The sequence below is a fragment of the Bombus pascuorum genome, chromosome 5, assembly GCF_905332965.1.
Source record: "Bombus pascuorum chromosome 5, iyBomPasc1.1, whole genome shotgun sequence".
NCBI classification, from domain to species: Eukaryota; Metazoa; Arthropoda; class Insecta; order Hymenoptera; family Apidae; genus Bombus; species Bombus pascuorum.
The window spans coordinates 2490528-2512663 of NC_083492.1; the positions used below are offsets into that span (position 1 = coordinate 2490528).

A 22136-nucleotide genomic window follows, 5' to 3' on the forward strand; every position below is an offset into this window, starting at 1 on the left:
CCGGAAGTTATTTATCGCAGATTATAAATGCTCGTGTAGCGTTCAAATATTCAAATTATTACGCTTAAGTAATTCTTGCAAAAAGTTCACCTTTTTTATTTCATATGTACACATATGTGACACGAGTTCGTTTTTATCTTACAATTAGTACTGTTTAAAAAACAATAACGATTTCAAATAAATGCACGTAATCATTGGCAATGAAATGATTATATTTAAATGTACGTAAAAGAAAAATAGAACAGATGATCGAAGATAAGAAACAAGTAAAAGGTGCTTTTTGAAAATGAAATTCGAAGATCAAACTGTCCACGTGTTATATATTATATGGTATACTTTGTTCGAGTAGAATAAAAATACATGTTGAAAATAATATGTTCTCATTAGTAAAGATATGTTAAAAAGAAGGCAAAATTTTCGAATATCTCTCTGTTTAGTAGGTATTCCGCCCATAAATTTACAAAAGACATTTGAATGGGGGTTTCCCACTAATCTTTACCTATACCACGTGTTAACAGTTTGATCCTCTAAAATTCTGAAATAATTGTCTTTCTTTCGAGTAAAGGGAACGTCGAATTATCGCTAGAAACGGATAGGGTATACTAACAAGATGAAACCAGAAAAATTACATGACAATATGATTATGATTCTTAATCATTATAAATTATACTTTTATCGTTTCATCTGTAAATATCAAATGGTGATTATTTTTTTTCCCCCATAATCGTATATTAGTTGACTAGAACTTCGAATATCACGTTTTTAGAATTCTACTCGACGTTCTTGTCGAATTTTATAATAAAACGATCAGATAAAATCCTGAGACAAATCTGATATTTACTATCTTGATATATATGCATAACATCGTGGAAGTAATGTTTTTCATTTGTTGAACATGTATACGCAACGTACCTTCGAATACCAACGTAACTTTCACGATCGTGTATAAAATAGATTTCGACGATAGTTGATAAACATCGAAGATACTTGTATTGCGCACACATATCAGAGTCACGCTTAACTAAACCAATAATTATAACAAGTTACCTGCCAAAAATTATTTTGTCTTGTTTTCGTTGAAAATCGCAGAGAAAGATTATAACAATGAAATATTTTTAAAAAAATTTCACATCTTTTCTCCTTGTTATGTTATTCTAATGTTCGTCGTATGGATCCACTACTTCTTATCCTATAACCGAATTGTACAATCGTTTCATTCTCTAGCGCACAAAGTTATATACAAAGATACGCTTAAGAGAAATACCTTCTCGTACATGTATCTCGAATAATTAATAACGTTCACTATAATCACATTTTCGCTGTTCGTATCTTATAATGCTACAAATAACTGGTCAGACAAATACACCGATAAAGCAATGCTATGTACAAGATGTTCCGCGCATGTCATTGAATAACATTTATAATACAAAAAAGATTAACAATAATGGTGGCTTTAGCTATTACTTCCTATGATCATAGAATATATACAAGATCGCGAAAACAAAGGTAGTGCTTTTTATACCAATTCTGTCACAAGCAAATATGCTGGCGCGTCTTCTTCATGATAACTGATTATTTAAATAGCGATGTAGCAATAATACAAACATAGAGTATAATAAAACGTATTGCAGATATACATAGTATGCATAGAAAACTCCATGCTTTATAACAGTTTACTATTATGTACTAAGCTTTATAACATTTATCGTGAAATATGTATAGTAAATTCTTATTATGAATATAAATGGTAATGCTAGTTTGACCTATTTCGCATAATGTACAGATGATGCTTCGATAACAATACATTGTATAAAATGTTTTTAATGGCGAACAAAGCGAAGCCATAAAAATAGAAGAATATATATTTTTTAATGCGTCACCTATTTGTTGCACTTATGTTGCAATTTCTCATTAACGTTACAACGTTTAACGAGTTTTCGTTCGAGTTTGTAAAGCATCCCTTCAGTATATACACATTGGATAAAAAAGAAATTTAAAAAATAGTCAATTTTTAATTGCTTTAAGAATGATAATCGTTTGTAGACACACGGTTAATATATATCGACAAGATAATTCTAATTTGTTAATAGTGAGAACCGATTTGAACAATGTGTAACAATAGTTGGGTGAATAATTATGATACTTATTAATCGCATTCTACTAAATAAAATTAACAAATAAATCTAAAAAATTTACATGTACTAAAAACAGCTAGAACAATCCAACGTAAACGAAAACTCAATAAGAAAAAAATGTAAAGGATAAATTTTTGTTTTAATTTAACTCCTCGTTTAAGTGCATCACGGTGAAATATATATCGACATATGCTTTTTTCTTTTCGTTCCAAAAAAGTTATCCTTTATGTAAAAGAAATGAAGTTGTGTATTAATATGTCAGGGGAAGGCTGCATGCTTTATGAGAATTCTTTTCCTTTTAAAATGATACAAAGAATTACGCTATAAAAATAACGTTCCTCTTTTAAAGATAAAATTCGTTTGATATCATAGTAAATGTCTTTACACGAAAATGAAAGGAATCTCTCTGCTTTACATTTCGAAATATCCTTAATTAAATTTTAATTATTGTTGGATCACAATGGTAAAAGATTCATCAAATTAGCACGGGGTTGTGTCGATGACTCAGGAAAAAATTCTATCAGTTTATCGTATAATTCAATTCTCAAACTATGAATATCGCGCGTAGTCGAATAAGATAACGACGATGTATCCATGCTAATTAAATTTCCTAATACGGCGTCTGAACTATTTGAATTTGTGGCTTCTCCTAACAAGGAGTTTTGTTCTCTGAATAGAAGGGATGTTAACAATTGAAACTGTAACGAAGAAATGCATACATTTGAAAAGGCAACATTGGCAAGGAGTATTCAGTATTCATTCGTTACTGATTAAAAAAATGCTACTACCTCTTTCGTTTGTTCCACATCGTTATGATCAATAATTTCCGATACTTTGGTCTGTAAATATTCGAGTGCTTCGACGCTATTGTTCAAAGCTAGCTCTTTGAATTTGTGCTTTCTAATAAGTAGTTTGCATCTCTTTAAAATTTGTTCATGAGACGGTCTGCATAATTTTAATTGCCAAAAATCATCGAGACGTAAATTTGGAAGACAGGATCTACCAGGATTCCCTCCAAATAAAAAGTGAACCTAATAATATATTACGTAACGTTATTGTTGTATACTGCACGAACAGAACAATTTCTTATAAATAATATACAACAAACCTTCTTTACGTGATCATAAACCAATTGATGTGCATATCGTGGACATGGTTCATAATCTTGCATTTTACTCCAATATTTCTCTCCAACATTGTCATTTCGATAAATGCAACACCATTTATTGTTCTTAATACTGTACACCCAAAAAGAATTTTGAACACTATCAAATCTTTTACCTTTGTCTTTACTTAAACCCTGAATAAATAGGAATAGAAAAGAATTCAAATACTACTGTTAATGAGTGTTGCTTGTATTATGGATATGATTAACAAAAATAATCATATGATACAAACCGATAAAACATATATTTCTCCCAATTCAGGGTCGATAGTGGCTCTTTGCGTAAATCCAGCCGCCGGAACATGATTTGAATCTCTAACACCAAAATCGTTAAATATCTGTTCAATGTGATTTGTATCAACTTCGTACGTAAAAAAATCGCTAAGATCCTCTTTACCTCTCTGACCTGCGAAAATATATAATCTCCGCAATCCCTGTAAGAGGATGAAATTTTTCAATTATATTACATCCATGATATACATCGTACGATATTATGCATACATACAGGATGAAACAACATAGAATGACCAGCTCTGGATCTAATAAATGGTATATTAACATATGGTCTTGTAACGTCACAGGCAAGTAATTTCCAGGTACCAGTTGGTACATGATAAGAATATAATCCAGAAAAAATGGGTTCCTGGGTTGAACCTGGCACCATAACTTGATTTTCGGAACTGTAGATAATAAATGAACATATTAGAACGCCAACTGATACAGTTTCAGCTGTTGTTTTACTTACCCTGTTGCAGATAGAAGAACACGACCGCCAAATATGTAAATTGTCCGTTTTTCAACATCCATAGACATTTGATGATCGAAAATTAATTGAGGTCCTCCTACGGAGAACGTGTCTTCTGATATTTGTGTCCATTTGTTCGATTCAATATCATATACAAAAAAATCACTCTTCAAATTTTCTGGCGTTCTATATTCTGCATCCAAGTATTTACCAAGAGTAAATAGTTGCCTGCGATCTGGGTCAAGGCACATTTTATGGCAAGATCTCGCGCTTGGACCACCCTATAATTTAACATTTAAATTCTCTATTGAGAATAATATATATTTTCTTTTGACAACTTACCACAGCTTCTGTATCTTTACATATAATGGTCCATCTGTTAGAAGCTATATTATACACCCACAAATCTGAAAGGTCTTGATTGCCATCCCACCCCCCAAAAAGATATAGAAGTTCTGCAGTTGGATCAAGCACCATTTGGTGGCCTCCTCTCATTCCTGGTTTACCATCATTGAATGATAACTTAGTCCAAACTGCTCTATAATTCTGAGCATTGATATAGTCATTTAAAAGACCCACTGTATTATAAATCATATTACTTTCTAGGATTGTGTCAGAATATTATAAAACAATAAATAAAGGAGAAAGATACTCACTCATTACAGCATTACCTATGAAGCATTCAGCTTGTAAGTGGTCACCTTGTGTAACCAATAAATCATATAATCCGGTCAATCTAGGGTCTTCAAGTGGAACACCAGTAACTCTTTGCAATGTTTCTACAATTTCGGACTGCTCTAGTTTTCTAAAGTGTTTCATACACAGCCTTATAACTTCTTTTTGACGATACTGTAATATATTCGTATAGAACAAGTATGTAGAATACTTAAAACACAAACATATTATCATAAGAAACATTATCATTTAGTTAAATATCATTATATATTTACCGCATTAAACCATTCGATACTAGGTTTTACAATATTAACATCATCAGTACCATTTAGTTGTACATGCCAAATAGAGAAATTAAAACTAGGACCCCACGATTGCAATGGAACAATCTTTATGTACCTAACTGGAAAATAATTTCCTTCATTTCCTAATATATGCTTCAAATCAAAAGTTTCTGGTACTGAATCATTTTTTAAACCACTGAAAAAGATATTAAGGATTAACAATATATAAATACACCTAAAATTATTCCTTTCTATTGCAAGTTCAACACTTACTTTTCTAGAAGTTCCATCATGTCTTCTGGCTCTAAACTGCCATATATCTTGAACTTTTTTATGTTACATACATGTGTTTTCTCGTATTTACCAAATGTAATTGTTTTCACAATCGAGGGATGTCGCAATTTCAATATAAGAAACTGAAAAATTCAAATTATCTATTGTATACATTTATTATGGAATATTAGTTTCAGCGACATAAAATAACGAATATTTTTTTGACGTAATTAAAGAAAGACTCGTAATTTGAATATCTCTATAAATTTCGCAGCAATGTTTTTAACCGTTTGATTGTAAATCGTGTTATTTTTAAGCAATGTTTACCTGTGGATAAGTGTCAATATCGGAAGACCAGCGCGATGTCTGATCTGATGGTTTATCTACAAGGATATTTCTAAAAAAAGAAAAAGAAAATATTATTTTAATACTTGGCGAAAAATCCGGCGTGATTAATGCAAATATTCATTTCATAATTTCACATATAGTGGTTCTTATCGTTTAACATAACCGTCGTTTTAGGTTAGAGAATCATTACCATGTAATAACTGATTTTTGTTCTATAATTACGAAATGTATTCAAAGGAAAATCGTTTAAATACTAGTAAAGTGCTTACTCTGGCACATAGGATGAAGAAAAACTGGAGCATTTATAAATTTTGAACTCCAAAACTTTTTGAAAATTGCTACTCTCCTTGGACGCCATGTTACACAAATGACATAAGCTTTAACACTAAATACATATGTGTACCATTTTTATAGATACATATCTAAGGACGAGCGCTGTATGAAAACATGACCCGGTGAACGATTTAATGTCCTTAATGTACAATTTAATTTTGCAGTTAATTGTAATTAATTTTCATTTAAATAAATTTCAGTTGAAAATTTTAATATTTTAAGACAGTCTATTCTCTATTTGTGTACAACCTTTATTAAAACATAGAACACTATTTGTAAAATTCAAATTACATATTTGTAATAAATGTAGATATAACGCTTCAGGACTTTTCATTATTTACACTAAATTAACGAATTCATAAATACATATATTCTATTCTCTCATGTATATTTAATATTGATATATAGTTGCCGGTAATTATGATGGAATACAAAAAATATACACAATTTACAGTTATAGGCCAAGGGCAGAAAAGTTATAACAAATGAAATATATGTGTTTTTTTTGTGTATGTATATGTGTGTTGTGTGTGTATATATATATATATATGTATATATATATCTATGCATATATGTGTGCGTATATATGGATATATACATATATGCACATAAGTTGGTATATATCGAGTAGGGTAATATAACGTATTTTTACAAACAACACATGTTCGTTCACTGTACTGATAGTTGTCTCCTTAATAGACATTACCGCTAATTAATTGGCCCCTCCTTACAATGTTATATTTTTATTGCCTGATCCGACAAAGATTTCTCAAATTATTCTGCCCTCTGGCGGGCGAAAATATGGCTCAAATGAAATCTGTTTTGTCCTTACTCGCTGTTATAAATAAACACATTATATTTAAAGCACTTAATTAACATCAAATCACCTATCCATTAATGAATTATGACAACTTCTGCATTCGTAGTTTGTTTTCAAGTACGTGCTTAATGTTAATTACGTTTACAATTTATATACAATCAGGTATCATCGATTTAACTAAAAGGATTTGCTTAAAATTAGGAAAAAATTGAGCTTAACTCAATTCGAAACCTGCACCAGCTTGTATCGCATATAAAAGTTTTTCGCGTAGAGTTTTCTCATCTGGAAATTCTGGTAGCTTTAACAAATTCATACAGGTACTGGAAGTCGGCAAGCGATCAACACTGCCGGCATGTTGAATACAAAAAGGCGGATCAAGTTCCTAGAAAAAAATCAACATATATTTATATGTATATCCATCTATTTATATACATATACACGTACCTATCGATTAGTCATCAAAAAAGAAATAACCGCTTTGTACCTTAAATCCAAGTAAAGGCGGTCGACTGCAGCTCGTAACGAATTTGAGTAACTGTCCTTTTTGCTGGTCGTTAAATTCATTAACAACTTTCCAAAATGCAATGATTGTCGGATGATCAGGGGCATATCCTCCTGTGTAGTTAGTATGCAATTTTAAGTCGTTCACATCGACGGGGATTTGTGCACCCGATATCAAAACTTGCAGCTCCTTATTATTAAACATTTGAAGCCAATCCAAGGGAATCACACTACCTATACCTTGTTTGAATGCATAACATTGCGCTCTAATCTGCTTATTTAACTTATAATCGGCCATCAAATGAATATATTCGATACGATTATGATTTGTAACAGGAATATTAGCACCGCCTGGTTTTAATTCATCGATTCGTCTTTCACCGAGTTCATCCGATAATACAGTAAAATCCAAACCAAGATCGGCAACATCGCCTTTGTAACTTTTCAGGTACAAAAGGTTCCTATACATAATCGGATCTAAGGAAGCTAAATGATGAACATCAACGTCTGACTGACGTCCAACGATCTTTGATAGAAAAAATTCTGCGAACGGAAGTTCGACTAATAAATTCTCGTACAAAGCTTTTCCAAGAATTCTACCGATAAAATAATAATGCTTCGGGAAATCGTCAACCAATAATTGTACTGTAGGATTTGGATACAGCATATTATCCTTGGTAAGCCTGAAAAAGCCTCTGTTAGGGTCGAAGCTTGTTTTTAACAATTCCGATAAAAATTCTCTAAACAGACCACCACCGTCTACGCCAGCTTCTTCTAAACCAGCTGTATTAAAAAGCTGTACACGCATTTTTAATCGCAATTCTGGCTCATTTTCCGGTGACAATTTCTCAAAGGCATCCTCGTAGAGGTAGTTTCTTCTTACCGATATTTGTATCGACGGTCCTTGCATGAAGTGCGTCAGTTCACCTTGTTGTTCCGTTTTATCTCGATAGATCAACGATTGAAATGCCACTACTCGATTATTAAACGGCACAACAAATGGTATTTCGCGAAGGAGTGTCAACGTTCGAACTTCCTTTGCGGAAAAAGGTGGCCCTTCTTCTAAGTCTTCTCGGGTGAACACTCGTAATCCTTGAAAGGGAATATACCCTCTCAATCTACGTCTGCGAAATGTGAAATCTTGAGGTTTATCAATTGGTATTACAATATTCGAAGCTATCCAATGTCCTTCTGGACAAAATTGCCGTCTTAAGTCTCGCATATGCAGCTGGCGTAATAAGCCGACTGTTACTTTGAACAAATGTGTCCACATTTGCGTGTCCTGTTGGTTTTGCAGAGGATACGAAGGACCAAGAACAGCTCTCTTATAATCGTCTCGTACGGTCGGCCGACTATCGGGAAATGCAAGCTCTACCAAACCTAAGCAAACGCCTTTTAAATGACTTGACAGCAATACCAGTTCTGAAGTAGTAAACGGCATCGTTTGTTGTCCGTTAATGTCTAAAGATTGATCTTGAATGAAAAATTCCGTGTCGTGTAACGTTGCTATAAGTAAACTAAATAGTGAACAAAATACAGCTAACAGTGGAACTATTTTTTTCGTATCTTCCGTAGAAAGACCAATTCCCCGTGATATGATTTGTAAGAGAGGGGTTGCTCCACCAAATAGGGACATTTGACAAGCCGATAATAGAGCAGACCATAAATTCTTTAAAAATGCTGGCTTAAAAGCGAGCATATATAATAGTTTATACTTATGAATGGCTAATTTGTCAGTAATTAGCAAATGGTGACAGAGTTGGCACAGTGGTTGCAATACAGCTGGATCTTTGCTTCGATCTACCGCTAAGAGTATTCCTTGAACACGTTGCTCTTCATTCAGCATTTCTATACATTCATGTAAAATATCGGCTTGATCCTGATCAATCATATTTGCAGTAGATTCAGAGTCTGAATCACTTCCTTGTTCTATGTTTTCTTCGACAGTTAATGGTATTATAGTTGAACTCATAGATGCAAGAACTTGTAAATAATTAATAACAACATCTTTAGATTTGCATGTGGCTGTAATAAAGAGGAAATTTCATTAATTAATGTTCTTTTCTATTTTCATTAATTGTACTGTCGACTATTTTGTATACTTACAAATTCGATTTGATTCCAGAGATAAAATGGAATAAAGTAAACTTATTGTTGGTTCTAGTTCAATTCTATCGATACATTTTATTAGTTGATTATATGGAAACTCTACAAATTCGGATAATGATGGAATGATAAACATTCTTATTGGATCAGATATTTTAGAAGATAATATACTTTTACAAAGTTCTTGTAAAACAACCATAGAGAAATTGTCTTCATGTTCTAAAAAAGAAATTAAATCTAATGGTCGTTTAATCATGTCCAGTAAACATTTTGAAATTGGCGTTGGTGCAACAGAAGTTGGTTCTAACATAGATGGGACTTTATTATCTATTAATTTTCTTAATTGATCAAAATATTTATGTTTTATCAAATAAATAAAGATATTTCCTAGATATTTATAACTATTTTCATGTAGGACTTTTTCTGCATCTTCTCGACTTGTAAATGTTTCTAATGCTCTTAATGGTATAGCCAATGAATAAGCTCCATTCATTAAAGCTTCTGAGTTATGTTGCATACACATGCGAAGAATCCATCTGTATATATGACATACATTTTATTCACATTTTTAAACAACAGGTGACACTTACTATGTTGTGTTTTTTGCTGTACAACCTACCTTAATCTCCATAGCCATTCTGGACAATTCACGCATTTCTGTTTGATTTCTTGTTGGTGTTTCAGAAAATGTTGAAGTATCCAAACTAGTCTGCTAGCATCCAAGGTGTGATTATAAAAGTACAATAACTTTTGGAAATATATTGTTAACTCGTCTAAATTTAAATTTCTACGACTACTTATTTGTTGTTCTTCATCAAATTCTTTTCGTTTAATTATTTTCATATGCTTCCTTACTATGAAACCACGTATAAGTGCCTGAATCTTTAGTGCTGCATTGTGTCTTTTACGCTGTTGTTCTCGTTTTAAACGTTCTAACTGTGCATGCTGCAACAGAACTGACTTCTCATCTCTTCTACTTGCACCTGCTAAATTTTGCTGTGGTTTACGTCTGTAATCTCCTTCAAAACTGTACATGATGTTTCGATTTCTTTTTAATAGCATAACATTCCTATTCCTTCTTTTGAAAAAAAAATAATAACAATACCAATTAACAGTTTTTTCTGTAATTGAATATATTTGAGAATGAGCAATAATTTTTTCAGTACTTACAATGTGGCAAAGTTGATGACAGTTTTACTCAATGATTCACAAGCCTTTCTGATATATTTCAAACATAAATATTTTGCAGAAAAGTATCATTTCTTAATAATTGAAAAATATTGTCATTTGTCTTTGTATTCTCGACAATAGTTAATATGATTTCAAAATTAATGGCATCGTCGGTTTTGTTCAAAATTCTAATTTATATAGATTTAAAAATTTTTTTGCTCTATAAGGTTAAGATGTACAATAATTACTACTTTTCTCGATTTATATTGCGGTACAATTTTCTTTGAAAATTAAACTATGGGTATATTCTCAGAAGAACATTTATTTTGTGAAAATGTCAGCAAAAAGCAACTAGCACCAGATCGTACGTATACGTCTAGTCATCAAATACTCGCCATATTTTATTTCACCGACATGTTGAAAATCGTAGATATTATATGCGCCTGCGTGTGTGTATATGCAGGTTTTGCGTGCAATGTGTTGTAAAATTTATGCCTGTATATGTCCATGATTTTCCTTCGATGAATCAAGTTAACTCTACATATTCAATTCTATTTTTCGAAGGAATAACTTGATAACATACTTGAAAAGATACTTAATAACTTAAAATATACCGTACTTAATGACATAATGAATTTTAAGTAAAGAAAAAGTGGAAAGTATGTGGCTGATTTCGGAACGCGTTTCATTTGTTGTGTAAAATTAAATCAAGAATGGCCGGGAAGATGGCGGCGGCAGAGTTAAAACATGATAATGTTTCGTGCTATGAAACTGTGAAAAAAGATGTATCGATAATAACATTACACAGGGAAATAGAATGTTATCGATTTAGATTGTTAGACTTATTATACTACTTAACTTCTGTCAGTTTTTTTTTCATCGATATAGCAACAGGTGAACAAAGAATGAATGTTTACTCCGTATTCCTTGTAATGAAATGCCTTTCTTTGTATGAAAAATAGTACAATTTATTAAAGAATATATTTCAATATGTATAAAGGATAATTATTGAATCGATGTATGTTTAATACGGTCTTTATATTTAAACCTGAATATTACAATTGCAATAATTTAGTACATATTCATTGTATTTGTATATACTTTTTTAATGACATAATTATAACAATGTAAGATAAAAATTACATCTTAAAATTATCTATAAGTTCTGTGTATTTCTTTTATACTTGGGGTATAGTATATAATGAGTATAAGCTTGGACTGAATGATCTTTCATAAAATCATTTATATTATATGACAACTAAAATTTTTTAAATTTTTACATAAGTGAAAAATATATACATTTGAAACATAAAAATGAAGTTGTGTTTTTTGAAACAATAAAATAAATGTGATAGAAGATATGTTTAATATTTTGATATACGCATAAAAAATATATAATAGTTACCATGAAATAAAATTTTTGTTATAGATAGTATTGTATTTATGGAATACTTTTTACAAGGGGAATTTGTTTGGGGATGCTTTGCTTTGAGCTTTACAATTTTACCTGCAGGTGTTATTCAAATATTTAGTCTGAGATGGTATCACAGCGATGGTTCCATTAAGAACATACATTGGTTATTACATTTTTTATTCTTGGGAGTATTACACAGGTATTGTGTTAAGTTTGTTTTTACCAGCCAGCAGTTAGTTGTGTTTTTTCTGATAGGGTGAATAATTTTATTTCTAGGTATTTAATTTTACTTTACTCCACAATATATTCATTAAGGAACAAACGATTTGTGAAGGATAAAAATTGGGTATATAGACAGGAAAGTGATATATGTATGTTGCATTTATTTGAGTCATTTATGGGGGCTGCTCCACAATTAATATTGCAACTGTATATCATGGCAGTATTACGTTATACACCATTATGGACAAGTAAGAACAAATAAAACAGTTATCTTAATCCAAAAAATTTAAAAAGTGTTAATTCTATGGCAGAGATTATTATTGCTTAAGTTGTATTAAAAAGAATTAAATGTAACTTTTAGATTTATTATGCTTTTGTTTCTACTGTTACTCTTATATATCTTGAGATATTATATGGGTAAATAGGAAAAAAGTTTAAAATCATTTTCATAAACTTTGTTAATTTCATCGAGCAATGATCTAGGAACATTTTGCATGTATTGTTTAACTAAAGTAGTAGTTGTAACTCCACGTGGATTTATATTTTTCAAGTCATTTTTTTCATACAGGTATTCATTTAAACCTAATTCTTGTATTAAGAACTTTTGATCTCTATCAAAAGTATCAAATTTTAAAATGTAATTATACTGAATTAAACAAGGTTCACAAGTATCGATAAATGGTGCCCAATGTTCATCAAAATATTTTTCTTCCACTATAAATCGAAGAAATTCAGTAAACGTGGGTTCTACTTTTGTTTCATTTGGTTTCCTATAGCGATGGTATTTGTGTGCTATATGACGTCCAAATCTTTTATAATAATAATCTCTTCCTTCTATATGTTCTAATTTATCCCTATATGCAGATACTAAACGTTCAAATGGATGACGCACTATTAGAAATTTCGTTGTTGTATTTAACTTCTGCAACAAGAATGTTTAGCATTCGAATATTTGTATATTATAGTTTGTTACTTTGTATTCTTTGTTTATTACATACTTGATACACTTTTTTAACATCTCGATCACGTGGAAATGCTTTTCTAACAATAGTATTAATCTGCAAAATATTTTTGCGAATCAATTCCATAGCTGATTCTGTTAATACACCTCCAAGTGTAGCAAAGTGCTTCATCCAAGTAGAACTTGCTGCTTTATATATAGGACACCATGATAATCCGTGTGTTCTGTAGAATATAAATTCAATAAATATACACTTTACAATGTAATAGATGCAGTAAATTATGCGATACTCACGTATCAATAATCATATTCGATAATACATTGTCTAAGTTTGAGCTTGTTCTATCAATGATTTTACAATATTGTTCTAATTCATTTTTTCTAGAATTTAATTGCATTCTTATATTCCTCATCTCTTCTATTGAAAACATGGCTATAGTAGATTTATTGCTTATTAGATTACTATGCTTATAATTTTCATTGCTGATATAATTTGCAATTTTTACATGTTTGCTTGCATGTAAATATGAATTACATAGCAAATTTAATAATAATATAAACAACATAAATATTATAACAAATATCATAACTAACTTTAATAGTATAAGTTGTCTCTGTAGAAAAATAGTTCATGTATAATATAAACGGCTTATTATTTTAATATTTATATTAAATAGATAATAGTAGTACTCACTTGTAGTCCTGAGAACATGTTAGTAAAAACATATATATATTTCACTTTCAAATAATATAAATGCGCTATTATTGTTTAAAATAATAATACTTTTGAGACATAGAGGTATTAGAATTTAAAGAATTGGAAGAGAAACTAATATTGTATGGCTGCATATCTTCACATCCTTTGACCCGCCCCCATAGATAACAAAGGCAGTGGCATAGATATAATTGTCAGTATTCTATCTTCTTGTAGACTCTAAGATGTTTCGTTACTAGAAACCAATTACACAGTTACTATCTAAGCATTCTATTTGGAAACTTACAGCACAGAAACTTTAAAAATAATGTTCTCTTCTCCCAGTAGGGTGGGTGTTTGTAGTGCTAAAAATAATATAACTGCCACTGTCACTGTCACTGACTAAAGGCTTTGAGCAAATACAAATGATAATTATCTTAAAAATAAAAAAATCAACGATGTTTAATACATTTTAAAATAAATGATTAAATAGGTTTATCCGCTGTAGTCTCCTTTTGTTCATTGAGCTGGGCTATAAGTACATATACAAAAGCTATGCACAAAATAAATCCTGATCATAATGAAGCAACATGGATAGTACTGACTCTTCAAGGTCTTTGGCGAGCTGGAATGCTGATATCCAGAATAGCTGTTTTGGTTTTAACAGTAATTTGTTTAAAAGAGTGGTCTTTATTGTTTCTTGGTAAGTATGAGAGCGAACTAGCAAGATTGCTCAAAATAAACTCATATCTTTCACGTAGTTCGTGTTCCACTCTGAATGTTACAGGATTCCACTGGCTTTTTATGACCATTTGGGTACTTCTCCAAAACACAGACTTTTGCCCAACTGTATGGGAAGAGCGTATTTATAATTGTATTATAGGATTTATTTATTGCTTCGATTTTTTTAATTTACGCGTAGGCAAATCTCGGTATAGAGTATTCGTGTTTTACTCTGTCATTGTAATAGAAAACATAGTCTTTTTAGTCGTATTTGTATTATGTTTTAAAGATGCGATAAAAGCTAAAGAAATAGCGATAATGACAGGTTTGATAATTGGAGGAATGATTATCGGCTTGATGAGCATGTTGTTCTACTATGGAAAATTTCACCCATCAAAAATCGGAGGTATATCTAAAGCTACCGATGAAAGCTCCAAGACCGTAACCAACAAAGCTGTCACCCCTAGATCTTTCAAACAGTATTATCCCAATTCATTCGCGTCGTCCTCCTGTTCTATTGATCATTCTCCAAAGGCTACTTCCGAGGAAATCACCACGGATAAACAGTACTTATTAACTAATATCGTACAAAATTCGGAATGTACGGAAAATGGTATTATCAACCAAATCTGTCAAATTGAAAGCGAACCAGCAACAACTGCTATTTGCCTTATTTCGGAGTGCGAGTCGGCGCATAACATTTCGAAAGACGAAAATATGTCGTCGAGCGGCTTACAAAAAAATACATTCTCTGTAACTGGTGACAATACCTGCGAATATCTTGAAATTCAAAACGATTGTAACGATTCCAATGAGAAAGATATTCATCGCCAGAAACGCAGAGGTATTTGTTTGCCAATGACCCATGGATTAGATATAGACAAAGATGTTTCAACAAAAGATCCAAATTCTTGTCTTCCATTGCAAAAGAGACGAGGTATCTGTTTCTCAAATCAGCTTATCCTTGAAATGGAGAACGATGTCCAGGAAAAGGTTGTGACCAATAGAAATTTGGTACCGGACGTAAGTACGAAACGCGACAAATTAGAAGAATGTTCTCGTGGTAATATTTGCGAGGATATTAACAGTATTACATTGTTAAGAGAGAGATTGGAAACTCCAACAATTTTTAACGATACTTGCGAGAAAATTGCAACAGAGGAAACAGAAAAATTGACGAAGGAGTTACAGCAGAGGGATGAAACGATGAGTTGTGTTACCTCGATCCACGACTATGAAAATGTTTGCCCTCTTGGTGTGGCTAGACCACCGTGGTGCATTCGTAGTTGGAAAGGATATACGGATATAGAAACTTACATCCATGACGATAGCGTTGTCAGAGACAGGAGAAGAGATACTTTAACAAGTACAACTACCGGCACTACTTACAGTTCTGAGTTTTCCGACACGACTTGCGCGAGTTCGGTATTAAGAGGAATTCTGAAGCAAGACGATTATCTCGACACGCTTACATATGATTTGATAGATTCTCGAGAGTTAAAAACGTCATACAATGAGGATATTTCAACGAAAAGAATTTCTGACATTGACGAACAAAACCCCACTCTGTATATCGCGAAGCCGGTGGTAATAGATGATAAAGGTGGAATGTTCGCATTGGATACCATTTTGGAGGAACACGATGAAATTACCACGAAAGAAAAATTTGAATATACCCAACCCGGTCCTGATTCGGTTAGTACGTTAGTTAGTACGATAGATCAAATTAGGAAATATACTGCGGAAAATTCTCCTAGGCATGTCTATCATACTACGGGTAGTCAATGGGAAGACTTTGATCCGAAAAATTTGATAAAGAAGGCGCAGCTGACGAAAGCGTTGTTTAAAAATGACTCCGCTACGTGTAACAGAAATTACATTAATTGCTTGGACGAATCGGAATCGATTGTTCGAGGTAAATGCGAAATAGATACCATCAAAGATTTAGTTAAATATTGTACGATAGAATCGATTAAGAAGACGCCTTTGATAGATGCTATACTTTCCGATTCACCCATTTTAGGAAATAAAGCGAAGCTGCAAAAACAAGCTTCTATCGCACATCAAAAGGATGAATCCGATTCAAAGGAGAACGATTTATACGTTGAAATGAGTCCATTGGTACCTGTTGAAAATGTTAAGGTTGTACATAATAATTTATCCGAGACAGTATCCTCTAATATCATGAATATGAATTCTACGGATGTTACGCGGGCAGCCACTATGCCAAATATTTGCATGCAATCGGCAAAGTCGAATTCCAATAATAACGAGGAAAAATTAGAACCGTCCGACGATAAACGTAAAAAACCGATTAATTATCCGAAACGAAAATTTTCTCTGTTAAAAGAAAAATTTGAATCCAAGTCGCAATTAGTTTACGTTGTTACACCGAATAATGCTATTAAAATTGGACAATCCACTGCCTCTTCGGAATTAGATGCATCGAAAAAAAATGTCTCGGTAATTTTAAAAAAGTCATCCGATTGTACAAGGTACGACAAAGAAAATTTAGCTCCTATCGCATCGTTTAAAGTTAGCCACGAAAAGAACACTTCGAACGATAGATGTCATTCAAATCGAGATAATATCGATCTTATTTACGAAAACGATAAGTCTTTGTGCGGTAGCGATTTAAATTTGAAAGAAAGAAGACATATATTTTTGGAGCAAGTTTTATCGCCGCCGAAATTATTAACATGGAATAAAAGAAAGTCTTTCAATGGATCTACTGTGAAAAAACCTTCATAAGATTAGTTACATAGAATAAATAACATTTTTAATAGTTCCAAAATAAGATTGCAATAGTGATTTAATACGATTAATGTACTTAATTGTTGTTCGTTAGGATAAACGTTTTTGCAAGAGTGATACTTAATTTTATTTCATAGGATATGTCATTTTCCCGTACTCGCGCGATTAATTTTAATCGATCGAAGTAAAATAGGAAATAAGAATAATGTATATACATATAATTCAGAAATCGAATTTAATACGCAATACATGAAAATGTTTTTAAGTTTTATAAGTCGACTGAATGATGTAAAGTAATGGACATTAATATTTTCATAAAATTGGAATAAGTTACTCTTCGGAGTAACATCATTTTTACATGTAAGGAAAAAACAGTTATATTTTCTATACATTTTATTAAGTACGTAAACCAACTGTATCATTGCCAAGTACAATATTACATTTTACAATATTGTAAATCTGCAATAATTATACATATGAAAATTATTTTTATATACAGCAATGTTATGTATAATAAAAGATTTTTTACATAGTGATATTTATTTTAAATGGCACCGAAGAACATTACACGTTATTGTTATACGTAGAGAAATCGCAATGAACACCCAAATGAACATCATAAAATTGATATTTGAAGAATTCTATACGCGTAGCGATACGTATAATAAAAAAGATGACTATTCTTAATATAAGGTGGTATATATTATATAACATATACATTTCCTTATTGAAATTTCTAAGGTACGCATTTCTAAACATAATTTGATCTGTTGTTACACTATAAAATATCTAATTCTCAACATATCTAGTCTAATACTTGATTACTAATCACACCTTCTTAATTAAACTTTTCATAGAAGTGAGTATTATAAAAAGTGTCATTGAATAACATTAAAAATTATAATAAAATACATAAAACATGTATAAATAATGAAAAAAATTATTACTTAGGTAATCTTTTACTTAATAAATTGAGGAAAGATGAACAGTTGAAATTCAAAAACTAGTCAGTCTTTCGCATCGAAAATGTTTTACATATTTCGATATTCTTTATTACGTTTGTGTGATATGTTCTGTAATAATCTGTAGTTAAGAAAATTTTATTGAAATACGCGTGTGTTACTTTTATGCAATATTTTTTGAACACAATACTTTATAGAAGAGTTACGACTTTGCAAAACGAGATGAAGTTAACAGTATTTGGAATACTTTCGTAGACACATAGGGATTACATGTGATTATTGGATTATCCTGAAACTTGCTGTAGTTTTTAAACTGTTCACTTTGAATGACCATAATGTTACTGAAATCTTTTTGAAAAGACTTTGAAACGATCAATGATAAAACAGCAATAGCAATTATAAAACAAGTTTATTGACTCTCTGTGACCTACAAATGATCTTGAACCTGATAATTAAAAACTACGGAAAACTTTTAAGATAATCCAATACTTTGATAATCGGAATTTTATTTTCAAATTAGAGTACTTTGCCCGTTACTCGCGTTTTCGTCATATTTTCTAATCCATTGAATATGACAAATGAGCGGTAAACTACGTAAATTATTACATATACGTGTTCCAAGAGAAATTTTCCGTAATTCTTGTGCAACTTGATGTAGGGACTTACCTTTTGTTTCGGGAATGAATAAAAAAACATAAAATATCGTAACGAGGCACATGAAACTATAAAACAAATAGGATCCGGCTAATGTCAATGATCCTGAAAGAAGAACAATTATATGCATATGTTGGATGAGAAATATTATTTATTAGATATTATTCAAAATACACGAAAGAGAAAAGTTGGAGGAAACTTACTGGTCATAGCACTGACGGATTCCGTGGCAATAATATGTGTTACCCATATTACAATAGAAACGAAACTAATACATTTCCCCCGTATAGCTGCAGGGAAAACTTCTGTAAGATTTAAAAGTGGTACTGGTCCAAGTCCTAAAGCATATGCTGCTTCATATACAAGTAATGTTATTACTGCTAAAATACGTAAACCACCTGTTAGACCTTCAGAAACAGCAATATTCTGTGTCTGCAATAAAATAAAAACAATTCTATTGAATTCTTTTAATGATCGTAAATATACCAGATAAAAGAAATATACCTCGCAAGATGCTTTGATTTGCGTCCAGGTTTCCGGGCTGGGTGGGATTATAGCTAACGGAGTCGGCAATAAAGGGAACGGTGGTGGTGATCCAGTAGGTAAAATCGAATGGATTTTAACTTCTTCGTTATGATGATTCTTGCAATGGTTATTTACAACATCTAAATTATCGTCGCCCCTGTCTATCGTAGCAAGTAAAGACAATAATGATATTGTTGTCATACAAATAGTTGCCGATGTAATTAGAGCTGTTCGACGTCCACATCTTTCTACTATAACCAGAGATAACATCGTACTAAATACCTTCACGATGCCAAGGGATATTAAAGCTGTGACTTCTGCAACGTCTGTGAAACGAATAAAGCAAGAAATGTTCATGTAAACACAAAACAAAGAAATAGAAAAAAAGAATATATGATTATAATACTTACTAGAGCAAATGCCTAATAATGCGAACAATCTTGGTGCATAATGCAAAACTTGTCGTTTTCCGGTACCTTGTTGCAATATTAGTAAGAAAGCCATGATCATTAAAGTCTCAAAAATCGTATACCAAGCTTTTTTGGACGATGTCTTCGAAACGTTTGCCATTCTTTTATAAAGTAAGAATGGGGGAGATCGTTGAAGAAATATAATGGTTATTATACATGCAGCTAAAGCAGGAACAGCTGTTATACCAATGGAAAATCGCCACTGATAGTCTATATTTTTTATAGCAGCAGCAATGACTGAAACCAAGAATCCAGTAGCTGTGCCCAAGTGATATAACATTATATTATATCCGCGTTTATTTGGCTCGGATACTTCTGCCATATATATGCAGTGAGCTATTGCTGAAACAGATCCAGAATATCCGCAAATTATCCGAGCGACAAGTAACAAGATATAATGATTTGCCAAAGCTGATAATGTGGCGCCAAAAGTTAGAAAAACGAGCGTTGATATCATTGCCCAACGTCGACCGAATGAATCGATTAAGAAACCTATAAAGTATTGTATCGTTAGTATCATCCATTTTATTAATTTTTATATTTCTATATTTTTTAGAAATTTATCTACACTTACCACCCGTTAAACCACCAAAAAGAGCTCCAATGAACCAAATACTAATAACAAAATCCTTTTCAAAGCAATTCAAATTGAATTCATGTTTGATCAAAGGAGCTATAGGTTTTGCAATGCTCATATCACTTCCAAAAGCAATACCTGCAAAAACTGCTACCATGGAAACGAAAATATTTTTATTTCCTGATGTCAATGGTGTTAAGTTGTCGTTTGGTTTAGGAAGTGGTTTCCTTAAATTTTTCGGTGGTAAACATTGATAATCATTTGGGACTTTACTTATAGATGTTTCGGTAGTTTTATTTGCACTGTTTAACAGTATTGTAGTATCTTCTTCGTCTGACATTTTTCCTCAATATATGTAGTAGTAAGTACATAAAAATCGCATTAAGGAGAGTATCTCTAGATCCTAAAACATGAACTTTATCAATTTAAAGAAATAAATTAATTATAACCAATGTTGCTGATATTGATGACAATCTTCGAATAAATGTAAATTTGTAGAAAAATCCAAGTTCCAATTTTTCAGGAATATTTACATGTATTCACGCGATCGACAGCATACTAAGTAAAATAATTTTAATACGACACTTACTGTTTACAGAAAACGAAAGTAGAAAAAAATGTTACTGTTTACTTTCGTTGATTTGACATTTGCAGTTTGGATTTGTAGATGCAAGAATTGACAGTTCTCATGACGTTTAGATATGGAGCGCCATCTTACAAGATATTTGAAACAAGAAGATTCAGCTATGCGCAAAAGCGAGACACAGCCTTACTAGAGAAAGGTAAATACGAACAGATATATAGAATCGAGAGAAAATTTCCATTTGTTTTCACTTGAAATTATCAAGATATTTATATAGAAAGCGAGAAAAATGATAAAATGAAAGAATTGTTAAGTATCTATGATCGAATAAAGTGGTTCATGAGTGATTTGAGTTCTTGAATTTTCCTGTGGATGTCGTTGTTTGTATCTTTACGTGTGGCTCCACCCTTGGCGTACATCGCGCGCTGTACGAGCGATACTGCTAGTTGTCTATCGGACTCGAGTTGTTCAAAATATATTTTGGAAAGTCAAGATTCACTTTGTCGCGAATCCTCCCTTCAAATGTTACCATACATGTTCTTTTATCAATGAATAGCTACATTATTTGTTACATACTATGAACCACTGATATTTCATATAATTTATGCCAAGGCGGAGATGTGCGCTCCGTAGGTGTGTAATGTGGTTCAATTTGAAGACTTCCTCGATCTTCGATCAGGGGTATATGGAGATCGCTCGTGAAATCTATATTTGGAAGACGTAGTAGTGGGGTAAACGATTTATTAACATTAGAGACGAAATGAGAATGCTCACGCCTATAGTTCTAATTACTTCACAGTACATGTGCTGCGCTATATGGCCAAATGCTGAGTTTAACTAAAATTAACATATACAAGAACTTATAAAATTCGGGATCGGTCCGGTTTGGTCGTAATTTAGCATATACAAGAACCTATGTATTTAAGCTTACAGTTAGGGATCTACCCTATTAACATCAGAGAGAAAATGAGAGTGCTCACGCCCGTAGTTCTAATTATCTCATAGTACAGGCGCTGCTCCATGCGGCCAAGTGCTGAATTTA

General features: G+C 31.9%; 5 protein-coding genes and 1 long non-coding RNA gene across 10 annotated transcripts; 2 read left to right on the forward strand and 4 right to left on the reverse strand.

Moving 5' to 3' along the window:
- Positions 1-69: 69 nt before the first annotated feature.
- Positions 70-6002, reverse strand: LOC132906882 (muskelin). The gene is made up of 12 exons (XM_060959477.1): positions 5895-6002; positions 5605-5674; positions 5278-5420; positions 4996-5200; positions 4702-4894; positions 4388-4623; positions 4046-4326; positions 3806-3980; positions 3534-3734; positions 3244-3435; positions 2924-3166; positions 70-2833 (listed from the first exon to the last, which is right to left on the reverse strand). Exons 1-12 carry the CDS (start codon positions 5981-5983, stop codon positions 2591-2593), a joined length of 2271 nt encoding a protein of 756 aa, XP_060815460.1. The 5' UTR covers positions 5984-6002; the 3' UTR covers positions 70-2590.
- On the forward strand, positions 5417-6015 carry LOC132906884 (uncharacterized). Its single transcript, XR_009658055.1, has 2 exons — positions 5417-5725; positions 5800-6015. It is a non-coding gene; the product is annotated as an uncharacterized LOC132906884 (long non-coding RNA).
- Positions 6016-6188: 173 nt separating this feature from the next.
- LOC132906869 (ubiquitin-protein ligase E3C) lies at positions 6189-11025 on the reverse strand. 3 transcript variants are annotated; one of them, XM_060959447.1, is made up of 5 exons: positions 10556-11025; positions 10005-10460; positions 9386-9921; positions 7263-9304; positions 6189-7160 (listed from the first exon to the last, which is right to left on the reverse strand). In XM_060959447.1, exons 2-5 carry the CDS (start codon positions 10445-10447, stop codon positions 6993-6995), a joined length of 3189 nt encoding a protein of 1062 aa, XP_060815430.1. In that variant the 5' UTR covers positions 10448-10460; positions 10556-11025; the 3' UTR covers positions 6189-6992. The 3 variants fall into 3 exon arrangements, with proteins under 3 accessions (XP_060815430.1, XP_060815429.1, XP_060815431.1); XM_060959446.1 differs by having other exon boundaries at positions 10005-10463; XM_060959448.1 differs by having other exon boundaries at positions 7052-7160; positions 7223-9304; positions 10005-10463.
- A 29-nt stretch (positions 11026-11054) lies between these two features.
- LOC132906868 (uncharacterized) lies at positions 11055-17859 on the forward strand. Of its 3 annotated transcripts, none has more exons than XM_060959443.1 (5): positions 11055-11449; positions 11985-12168; positions 12246-12439; positions 14340-14549; positions 14634-17859. In XM_060959443.1, the coding sequence occupies exons 1-5, from the start codon at positions 11269-11271 to the stop codon at positions 17318-17320; spliced, it is 3456 nt and encodes a 1151-aa protein (XP_060815426.1). In that variant the 5' UTR covers positions 11055-11268; the 3' UTR covers positions 17321-17859. The 3 variants fall into 3 exon arrangements, with proteins under 3 accessions (XP_060815426.1, XP_060815427.1, XP_060815425.1); XM_060959444.1 differs by having other exon boundaries at positions 11057-11449; positions 14340-16484; positions 16593-17859; XM_060959442.1 differs by having other exon boundaries at positions 11057-11449; positions 14340-17859.
- Positions 12333-14346, reverse strand: LOC132906879 (carbohydrate sulfotransferase 9-like). Its single transcript, XM_060959471.1, has 5 exons — positions 14154-14346; positions 13847-14086; positions 13447-13766; positions 13190-13376; positions 12333-13113 (listed from the first exon to the last, which is right to left on the reverse strand). Exons 2-5 carry the CDS (start codon positions 13862-13864, stop codon positions 12601-12603), a joined length of 1038 nt encoding a protein of 345 aa, XP_060815454.1. The 5' UTR covers positions 13865-14086; positions 14154-14346; the 3' UTR covers positions 12333-12600.
- Positions 17699-21444, reverse strand: LOC132906870 (solute carrier family 2, facilitated glucose transporter member 10-like). The gene is made up of 6 exons (XM_060959449.1): positions 21101-21444; positions 20509-20914; positions 19875-20426; positions 19444-19790; positions 19143-19371; positions 17699-19044 (listed from the first exon to the last, which is right to left on the reverse strand). The coding sequence occupies exons 2-6, from the start codon at positions 20849-20851 to the stop codon at positions 18797-18799; spliced, it is 1719 nt and encodes a 572-aa protein (XP_060815432.1). The 5' UTR covers positions 20852-20914; positions 21101-21444; the 3' UTR covers positions 17699-18796.
- Positions 21445-22136: the final 692 nt, after the last annotated feature.

Excerpts from the sequence above, each read along its gene's own strand:
- LOC132906868 (XM_060959442.1), top strand. The coding sequence starts at position 11,269 with ATGGCCGGGAAGATGGCGGCGGCAGAGTTAAAACATGATAATGTTTCG. Across the intron at positions 12,169-12,245 it reads TTCTTGGGAGTATTACACAG|GTATTTAATTTTACTTTACT; the intron begins GTATTGTGTTAA and ends TTTTATTTCTAG. Across the intron at positions 12,440-14,339 it reads TTATACACCATTATGGACAA|GTTTATCCGCTGTAGTCTCC; the intron begins GTAAGAACAAAT and ends ATGATTAAATAG.
- LOC132906869 (XM_060959447.1), bottom strand. The coding sequence starts at position 10,447 with ATGCTATTAAAAAGAAATCGAAACATCATGTACAGTTTTGAAGGAGAT. Across the intron at positions 9,922-10,004 it reads GAATGGCTATGGAGATTAAG|ATGGATTCTTCGCATGTGTA; the intron begins GTAGGTTGTACA and ends TCATATATACAG. Across the intron at positions 7,161-7,262 it reads CGCCTTTACTTGGATTTAAG|GAACTTGATCCGCCTTTTTG; the intron begins GTACAAAGCGGT and ends ATTTTTTTCTAG.
- LOC132906870 (XM_060959449.1), bottom strand. The coding sequence starts at position 20,851 with ATGTCAGACGAAGAAGATACTACAATACTGTTAAACAGTGCAAATAAA. Across the intron at positions 19,372-19,443 it reads AAATCAAAGCATCTTGCGAG|ACACAGAATATTGCTGTTTC; the intron begins GTATATTTCTTT and ends ATTTTATTGCAG. Across the intron at positions 19,045-19,142 it reads ATCCGTCAGTGCTATGACCA|GATCATTGACATTAGCCGGA; the intron begins GTAAGTTTCCTC and ends TTCTTCTTTCAG.
- LOC132906879 (XM_060959471.1), bottom strand. Across the intron at positions 13,377-13,446 it reads TCGAATATGATTATTGATAC|AACACACGGATTATCATGGT; the intron begins GTGAGTATCGCA and ends TATATTCTACAG. Across the intron at positions 13,114-13,189 it reads ATGTTAAAAAAGTGTATCAA|AAGTTAAATACAACAACGAA; the intron begins GTATGTAATAAA and ends TTCTTGTTGCAG.
- LOC132906882 (XM_060959477.1), bottom strand. The coding sequence starts at position 5,983 with ATGGCGTCCAAGGAGAGTAGCAATTTTCAAAAAGTTTTGGAGTTCAAA. Across the intron at positions 5,675-5,894 it reads TCTTCATCCTATGTGCCAGA|AAATATCCTTGTAGATAAAC; the intron begins GTAAGCACTTTA and ends TTCTTTTTTTAG. Across the intron at positions 5,201-5,277 it reads ATGATGGAACTTCTAGAAAA|TGGTTTAAAAAATGATTCAG; the intron begins GTAAGTGTTGAA and ends TATCTTTTTCAG.